General features: G+C 38.6%; 1 protein-coding gene across 3 annotated transcripts in view; it reads right to left on the reverse strand.

Moving 5' to 3' along the window:
* Positions 1–10,000, reverse strand: part of LOC106881096 (anoctamin-10) — a 100,588-nt gene that overhangs the window by 6,661 nt on the left and 83,927 nt on the right. For all 3 annotated transcript variants that reach the window (XM_014931322.2, XM_052967896.1, XM_014931324.2), the window contains exons 6-10: positions 9,709–10,000; positions 7,158–7,213; positions 4,227–4,301; positions 2,918–3,112; positions 46–237 (exon numbers count right to left, since the gene is read on the reverse strand). The exon at positions 9,709–10,000 is cut by the window's right edge and continues 281 nt beyond it. In XM_014931322.2, coding sequence (XP_014786808.1) covers positions 46–237; positions 2,918–3,112; positions 4,227–4,301; positions 7,158–7,213; positions 9,709–10,000 — 810 coding nt within the window. The remainder of the gene's footprint in view (positions 1–45; positions 238–2,917; positions 3,113–4,226; positions 4,302–7,157; positions 7,214–9,708) is intronic.

The following is a 10,000-nucleotide window of genomic DNA, read 5'->3' on the forward strand; positions in this document are numbered from 1 at the left end:
TATATATATATATATATATAAATATCCTTCAGAGCAGTTACTTACCTGCCAAGCACCAATGTTTGATGCAGAGAGTGGAAATGGACGTCGGAAGACACAGCACATTTTGAATGAATCAATGCGCAATTCAAATATGTTGTTGATAAGAGCCCAAAATGCTGCAAGCGGGTAGACAGATGAGAACAGGAATACATAACCAAATTGCAGGAAAAGCTCCAAATAGTCATCTAAAGTGCCCTGAAATATATATAAAGTACAAGGAAAAGAATAAAACAGTTGTACAAGCTAAAAAGAAACACAGCTGTTACTTGCATGTGATTATGATTTGATACATTGCAACCTGCTTTTGCTAGTTGTTTTGGGTGTCTATGCAGATGTGAGCAGGCATATACACCTTCTCAACCCTCACCCTTGATTCAAGGCATCACTGAGGTTGTAACAGAGAGAGAGAGAGAGAGAGAGAGAGAGATGCACTATCAGTTGTTTCAGTAGCTTGGGTCAACAGGAAATGAAGTCCCTTGCTCAAGGATATAATATGCCTCCTTGAATGTGAATTTAACCCACAACCTTATGATTGTGAGGCCAGCATCCTAACCACTAGGCCACTTGCTTTTACTATCCTGCAGAAAGAGTATATTTTAAACTCTGCTAATAGATCTGTGAGAGTTTGTGTTATCACTCATTCTGAGATAAACTAAAATGAGATTATAAAATTAGAGATTGAATGGTAAAGTTAACTGGACAAAGATTAAAGTCCATTGTTGTTTTTATTGTTGAGCCCTAATTGAAAGTCTAATCAGAGGAAACTTTGGCTGCTATTTCTTGTGGCTAGAGTGGCCACTTAGTGGCTGCCTTGTTGGTTCAATGAAGAGTTGGTTGTTGTTTCCAGGGCAGCACCAACTTGAGCTAACGTGGGGGTCCATAGCTAATCAATCAAACAACTAGGTGTAATTCCACACAACCATGCCTGTATCTGTTCGCTTTTCTGAGTCAATTGTTTTTCTTCTATCAGTAACCATTCGGTCTTTTAATCAGAAATATCACTATAGGATTTCATTATTCTATGTGTCCTTCCTTTTTTAACATGTCAGAGTGGTGATTTCATGGACATTTGACTGGAAATTGTTGCAGGTTGCACAACCATGTAGAAACTGTCTTGTTTGTTATTTTATATCTTGTCACAGGTGCTAGGGTGTATTCATGGCCCAAATACTTGGTTACAATAATTCACTCCACTTAGTTGTAAGTAGATATTACAGTACGATATAGCTTCATAGAAGTTCAGTCACTAATCCAGGTTGAAGTGATTTTTAATCCAAAGGAAGACTCCTAGTCTTTGGGGATGTAGTTTCAGCTTGATATTCGAAAATTTATGTTGGTGAAAGCATAAATAATACAGTAAAAAAATGTATATCATTTACTTGGTTATAAAATAGTAAAAACAGCAGCAAAGGTATAATCTAAAAGGGTTAAAATAGCTGGGTATGATTTGAGGAACATTTGGTTGCTATTTATAGCAGGTCAAGTGACTGCATGAAGACTTCCTAGTAAGATCAAGATTGGCTAGTTATTAGGTGAAATAAATTAATGGAAGGATGAAACACAAAAACAATTATTTATAGGGTGAAATGAATCACAAGATACCTTATACAGTAAGATGAGTTTATAAAATAAGAGATAAATCATGAATTGTAAAGTGAGTTAAAAGATAAACTATGTTGGAAGATAACAGAAAATATATTTTAAGATGAGATAAGGGTTGATCTTTTGTTTTAAGTGTGTAAATACAATAGCAACTTTGTTTAGATTAAAATAAGGAAATAATTTATATATATTGTAAAAGGCACCCAGTCCACTCTGTGAGGTGGTTGGCATTACAAAGGGCATTCAGCCATAAAAACTAAGCCAAAACAGACAATAAAGCCTGGTGCAGTCCTCTGTTTTGCCAGCTTCTGTCACTGTCCAACCCATGCCAGCAGAAGAAACGGATGTTGAATGATGATGATGATGATGGTGATATTTGTCCTTTTCACTTTGTGGCTCTCTTTTGACCACTTACCAATTAGATGGGAAGGATATCTCTTGCCTTTCACATAGACAAAAGTAAGTAGATTCATCTACACTTCACTTTGACAAAGCATAATAACTACAAAAAGGTTTGAACTTATGACATCACTGCTAATGTATTTCTGTATAAATCATCTCCAAAGCTGTGTAGTTGGGCAGTTCACTCCCCAAGCATGTAGTTTCAAGTACTCACCACCACTGTGCAGCACTTTGATTACGTGCTCTCTGCTGTAGCCCTGGGCCACTCCATGGCCTTGTGAGTGAATTTGGTAACTGGAAGCAGAGGGAAATCTGTTATATGCACACCCACACGTGTATGTGTGTGTGTGTGCCTGCATGCATTTGTGTGCATGTGTGCATGTGTGTGTGTATGCATATGTGTTTGTTCTTTTGCATCTGCACACTATGAAAGTTGCAACAAATCATGTTGTTGCTGTCATCCTTCCAGTCAACAAATTGTCTACTTGCTTAATGCCCTTGAAGACATGTGAAACAATGTCTTAATAATATATTTGTCAAATCCATGCTACCATGGAAAAACAGATGTAAAACAGAATGAAAGTGCATTCTTTTGCCCCCTTACAACATTTAAAAAAGGCATAGGTTGTTGGAAAGTCTGAAGAAAAGTATCACGAGTTAAAATATTCTTAAAGGAGTGTAGGATCTATCGCTACCTCCTATAAAACTATCCAGTGTCACTCATTAAAGTTGTGTGACATTCTCTTGTGTCGAGAATGGTGATACCATGATATAGGGTTGGACCAAGGGATGATGGGTAAAAAATAGATGAGTGGGGGACTGGTAAAAAGAGTCAGCAAAAAGGTTTTATTTTTGACCCTAAATATCTCACCAAGTATTTCTCCATTGAAGCTTCATCATAAGCTTGCTGTATCAACTCTGGCGGGAGTCCTTCCTCTTCCCATTTTTCACCCTTTCCAGCGTCTTTCTCAACCTTCTTTGTCCAAAACTTCAAAATCAGGAATGGCAAGGCTGACTCTTGCAGTTGACCAATAACTTGTTGAGTAATCAACAGTGCCACCAAATCCTAAAGGCAATAGAAAACATCAGTTATTGCATACATTTGAATACTTGGTTAAGGAGTCATTTGGGTATGTATTGGTCCATTAGCAGTTTATGTTAAGATTTAACAAAAGGAATCCTAAACAATAGTAAATTGTCTGTGCACGATGTGTGTACATCAAGTTGGCACACAGTCTATCTGTCTGTCTGTCTAGATAGACAGATAGATAGGTAGATAGACAGACAGTCAGATAAGTAGGCAGACAGCCAGATTGGCAAACAGCCTGATAGACAGTCAGATAGGCAGACACAGATAAACAGTTAGACACACAAATAGACAGATAGACAGTCAGATAGGCAGACACAGATAAACAGTTAGACACACAAATAGACAGATAAACAGTTAGACACACAAATAGACAGATAGACAGACGTACATACATAGAGATAGACAGACAAACAAACAAACAGACAGATAGATGAATAGACAGACAGACAAACAGACAGAGAGACAGACAGACAGACAGATAGATAGATAGATAGATAGATAGATGATAGATAGATAGATAGATAGATAGATAGATAGATAGATAGATAGACAAATCATGCATCAACTTGGACATAAACATTTATATTCATATACATCATAATAATACTAAATTACAAAGTCCGCCTGCGTATTCTGTGAATTAAGCAAAAACAATACATTATAATAATAACATGTTCCAGCTAATGTACTCTTAAACAAATATCCTTTTGACTAAAATTTGTTCCAAACTGTGCTCTGGAACTCTTAACCCTTTAAATGTGTAATTAAATGTCATGGTTATTCCAGAAAGGATGTTAAATATCTACCAAAAAGTAGAATTGGTATTTTTCTATAAGTCATGTTACCTTAATAAGCTTGAGATATATCAACAGAAAATAATTTCAAACATGACGTTCCTCACCAAAAGACAGAACTGCTTCCCACTGTAAAGGGTAATGAAATTTTGAGTGGATATATCTGATTTCTGCAGTAAAAGGGCTCAGTGTAAGAGACAAGCAGAAACACAGACTTACAGCCACATTCACTCATATACACACAGCTACATTCGCATAAAGATACATCTGATAAATAGTGTATAGTGTATACTCACACTACGCAGAAGAGTGACATCTTGCAGGTAAAAAGCCATATAAAACAGAGACATGAAACAGTTGACAAAGTTGAACTGGAAAGAAAAGAAAAGAAATATGTATGTATGCATACATATGTATGTATATATATGTGTGTATGTATATGTGTGTATATATATATATATATATATATATATATATATATATATATATATATATATATATATATATATATATACAGGGTGTGGTGAATATATTGTCATATAAATTATGCAAAAATGAAAATAACACTGACGTCTCATTCTAACACATCATCACCATCACCATCACCACCACCACCACCACCACCACCATCATCATCATCATCATCATCATCATTTAGCGTCTGTTGTCCATGCTGGCATGGGTTGGATGGTTTGACTGAAATGGTATGCTGGAAGGCTGCACCAGACTCCAGTCTGATTTGGCATGGTTTTCTACGGCTGGATGCCCTTCCTAATGCCAACCACTCTGAGAGTGTAATGAGTGTTTTTACATGCCACTGGCACGGGTGTCATTTGCGTGACACTGGTATCTGCCACAACTGTGATTTTGCTCGGCTTGATGGGTCTTCTCAAGCACATGGTCATTGCCTTTGTAAGGCCCAAGATTGGAAAGGAACTCGGCCACTTTATCCCCACAGGGCCCAATACTTGAAAGGAACTCAGTCACCTTGCCTCTGTGAGGGCCAACACTCGAAAGGAACTCAGCCACTTGCTTTCCTGAGGCCCAATGCTCAAAAGGGTCTCAGCCACTTACCATCAGGAGGCCCAACGCTCAAAAGGAACTCAGCCACTATGCCTCTGTGAGGCCCAATGTACAAGGTTGATTTTCTCATGTGCCACCAGCATTGGTGTGCTTGGCTTGACCAATCCTCTTAAGCAGAGCACATTGCCAAAGGTCTTGGTCACTAGTAATTGCCTCTGTGAGGTTCAAGGTTCAAAGATTATGCTTCACCACCTCGTCTCATGTCTTCCTGGGTCTACCTCTGCAACAGGTTTCCTCCAAGATGCTTACACTCTGTTGAACATGCACACTGACACTGCACATCCAGCGAAGCATATTAGCTTTATTTCTTTCAAGCCTACATGTGTCCTAAGCTGTTATAGCCCATGTTTCACTGCCATGCAGCATTGCTGTTCACACACAGACATCAAACAATCTGCCTTTCACTCTGAGTGAGAGGCCCTTTGTTGCTAGCAGGGGTAGAAGCTCTCTGAGCTTTGCTCAACCTAATCTTATTCTCACAGATATGCTTTCAGAGCATCCACCTCCACTACTAACCTGGTCGCTTAGATACCAGAAGCTATCTACTACCTTTAGCTTGCCCCACTGGCAGTTGATGGAATCTATTTTCTGCACATGTTCAGCATTTATTATGCCTGTGCACCTTCCACATACAAAAGTTAGTTTCTCTGTTAACCTTCCTGAGATGTTGCTGCACCTTTTGTGTGTCCATAGCTTACACCAGGTACATCTTACAGAGTTTCTACCTACGCCTTTTCTACAGATTGAACAAGGCCACCTACCTGAGGGGATTTGTGATTTGTCAGCCTTCCAACCTATTTTGACTTTGGGTTTTGCTAGGTTAACCCTAAGGCCCTTTGATTCTAGACCTTGCTTCCATACCTGGAACTTCTTCTCTAGTTCAGGTAGTGATTCAGCTATAAGAGCAAGGTTATCAGCATAGAAGAGCTCCCAGGGGCAGCCTGTCTTGCATTCCTCTATTATTACCTGGTGGACTATGACGAACAAGAGGGGGCTGAGCACCAATCCTTGGTAAACCCCTACTTGTACCCTGAATTCTTTGCTGTACTCCTTTCCCACCCTCACCCTACTGATAGCATCCCTGTACAAGGCTTTTACAACTCTCACCAACCACTCATCTAATCCTAGTTTCTGCATTGACCACCAGATAAGGGATTGGAGGATTCTGTCAGAAGCTTTCTCCAAGTCAACAAAAACCAAGTACAGAGGTTTATCTTTGGCTAGGCATTTCTCCTGCAGTTGCCTTACAAGAAATATAGCATCAGTGGTGCTTCTACCTGGCACAAACCCAAACTGCCTCTCATCTAGACTAACTCTCTCCCTGATTAGTTGGGCTATGACTCTCTCCACAACTTTCATCACCTGATCCAACAATTTGATACATATGTAATTATTTCTATCTAAGACATCACCTTTACCTTTGTAGCAGTCGACTATGATGCTGCTACTCCAGTCATTGGGTATGACTCCTTCATGAACCACCTAATTTACAATACGGGTGACTAGACCATAACCCACACCACCAGATATTTTAAGCATCTCAGCAGTGATACCTGATGGGCTGGAGGCTTTTCCTGTCTTCATATCTTTAATTGCTTTATCTACCAGGGTACTGTCAATTTGACTAGCTGGTCCCTCTGTTGGATCGACGTTTGGCAGACTCTCCTCCTCTCATTCATTCTCCACATTCAGTAGACTTTCATAATGGCATCTCCAAGCCTTTTTCTTTGCAGATTCATTAAAAGCAAGTGCAGGATACCAATCTGTGACAGGATTACTCATTTTGCCAGCTGAGTGGACTGAAGCAACATGAAATGAAGTGTCTTGCTCAAGGATACAATGTATCACTCAGTCCAGGATTGAAACCATAATCTTATGGTCATGAATGCAATGCCCAAACCACTAAGTCACTTGCTTACACACACACACACACACACGCACGACAATCCATTACAGTAAGTGGTAACAATAAAATATATTTGGTGGACAGATTAGGACACAGTAGACAGTTTAGGGCATTTATAGGTCATGAAGTATAAAGTGTGGGCAAAGTTGGACAACAACTGTTCTATGTAGAGAAAATACATTGCGGAGAATGTACATAAAGATAAATGGGGAAGAAAACAAAGATTATGGTAACTTACTGAAACCATTTTTACTATAAGATGATTTTCATAGGAAGACTGTAGCCGATGGTTTTCTGTAAAGATAAATGCATCACACATTAAATACATATATATATGCACACACACATCAAAAATGCTTGATTTATTAAAATTATAATTACTAAATGGCAATGAAGGTCAGCTCCACTTGTGAAAAGGGGTGGTAATCTCAATTACATGAATCAAGAATTCTCCAGAATTGACATGCCATTAAGGAAAAGGATTAGCTTATTGTTAGGAGATAAGAAGAGTCATGGAAATGTGTTTTTGGCTCAATAGCTGTAATCACCTCATCTCCAGTTACCAAGGGATTTAGACTTATACAAAAAAAAAAAAGAGCAGAATACGTTTATGGCATAGATAATTTCATAATTTAAACAAAAATGAGCTAAGAGTGATAACTAAAAGTGGACAGTGGAATGTATTTGAACAACACAGATAAATACAGGTATGTCAAATACCATACAACATAAATTCTTGATCTGATAAATGCAACAGAAGCAATATTGGATTAAAATAGTCATCTGTGTATTATACTTAATGTAAATATATCTAGAGAAGCAATTTACTGCAGTGTTTTTCCAAAGATAATATTTCTTATGGACATGCTGTATATTGTGTTTTTAAATACAGTATATCCTTAAAAGATATCGCCTAACAAATGCTGCTGTAAATTTGCTTTCCAAAATGTATTTACATTAAATATAACACACACACATGTATATACACACACATGCATACACACACACATATATCATCATCATCATCATAATCATCATCATCATCATCGTTTTTATATTTACTTTTCTGAGTTGGCAAGCTGGCAGAATCATTAGCATGCAGGGCAAAATTCTTAGAGGCATTGCATTTGTCGTTACTTTCTGGGTTCAAGTTCCACCAAGGTCAATTTTGCCTTTCATCTTTTTGGAGTTGATAAAATAAATACCAATTGAGCACTGGGGTTGATTTAATTGACCTATTCCTTGTCCAAAACTGCTGGCCTTGTGCCAAAATTTGAAAGCAATATTTACTTTCCCATGAATACATAGGTCAGATAAAATCCATTGAGACAAATTTTCAATAGATGGATGTTTCTTGTTGCTAATCCTCATCTGCTTTCAAGCAAGGTGGTATTTCTCCATTGCCAAACATGCTTTCATGGAAGATTAGAAATGAAGAATACCATTTGTATGATGCTCATTTACTGGGGAGGCGCAATGGCCCAGTGGTTAGGGCAGCGGACTCGCGGTCATAGGATCGCGGTTTCTATTCCCAGACCAGGCGTTGTGGGTGTTTATTGAGCGAAAACACCTAAAGCTCCACGATGCTCCGGCAGGGTATAGTGGTGAACCCTGCTGTACTCTTCCACCACAACTTTCTCTCACTCTTACTTCCTGTTTCTGTTGTGCCTGTAATTCAAAGGGTCAGCCTTGTCACACTGTGTCACGCTGAATATCCCCAAGAACTACGTTAAGGGTACACGTGTCTGTGGAGTGGTCAGCCACTTGCATGTTAATTTCATGAGCAGGCTGTTCCGTTGATCGGATGAACTGGAACCCTCGACGTCGTAAGTGACGGAGTGCCAACAACAACAACAACGATGCTCATTTACAAGTATCACAATGATAAGGAGACACAAACACACACACACATCTGGTTACTACATGTACATGCCTTCTTCTTCTTCAGGGCATGCATGCATGTAGTAACCATCTTCTTCAGGATATGTATGAGTGTAGTCATTCAAGTAAAACCTCACCAATCAAGACATGCTACTGCATCTGGAACAGTGCTTACTGTTATACACACAAACATTCAAAACTGCACCAAAAAGAAAGCCATCTAATTGATTAGCAAATCTTTACTCACCAACACACTACAATATCTCACCCACAAACATACTGTCTCACCTCTAAGCTTCTGTTCTTTGAACTAGTTGAATCCACACCACCTTTAAACAAACCCATCTGATACACCTGTTTTGCTTCTTCTCTTCATGCTGTACCTCTTCCCCAGCTCAACTCTAATCCCTATTCTAAATCTTTCTTCCTTATTGTGTCAACTTTCTGGAATTCCTTTCTTGCCTTCATTCCACATCCATCCCCTGTAGATGATGGCTTACAGTATTCAAGCTGAACATAAACCATATCAGTCTCATTGATCATGGTGGGTCTGTGAAGTTTATGAGCATCTACTCTTCTTCCTCCTAACTAAAAAAAAAAGCATAAACTCAAAACTCCACAAAATTATGAACATACACATATGGTAATGGTAAGTTCCCACAAAATATTACAAGGCTTCTCACAAGATGGGAAAAAACTCAGTAAGGTGTTCTGATATCACCATCGGCATCAACATCATCATTGTTTTAATGTATACTTTTCCATGCTTGCATGGGTCAAATAGAATAGTAAAGTTTCTATATTGCTACTGAAGAAAGTGTCTGCTACAACAACACAAGATTTTCCACCAATAAATTCTACAGAACAGTTCCTAACACAAGGGGCATTATTTATCACAACAGTCTTACCATAATCATTGAGCTTCTTGATAAGTATGTTATACAAGGTATTCATGATAGTCACAGCAACAGCATAGACAATGCTGGGGAAACACATCATATTGGCATAATTCAGGTAACTTGGGTTGTTTTCATAGAGATGGTTTGCCCAATCCTGCATTTGGAAATACAATAACATCGCTTCAAAGGCAATGAGCAGGCATAACAATATAACTGGAACTGTGACACCATAAAATCGCAGTTGCCGTTTCCACTTAGGATAGACTGGCTCGGGATGGCCTGTCACAGGGTTGGTGCCTAA

Source organism: Octopus bimaculoides, chromosome 5 (assembly GCF_001194135.2).
Source record: "Octopus bimaculoides isolate UCB-OBI-ISO-001 chromosome 5, ASM119413v2, whole genome shotgun sequence".
Classification (NCBI taxonomy): Eukaryota; Metazoa; Mollusca; class Cephalopoda; order Octopoda; family Octopodidae; genus Octopus; species Octopus bimaculoides.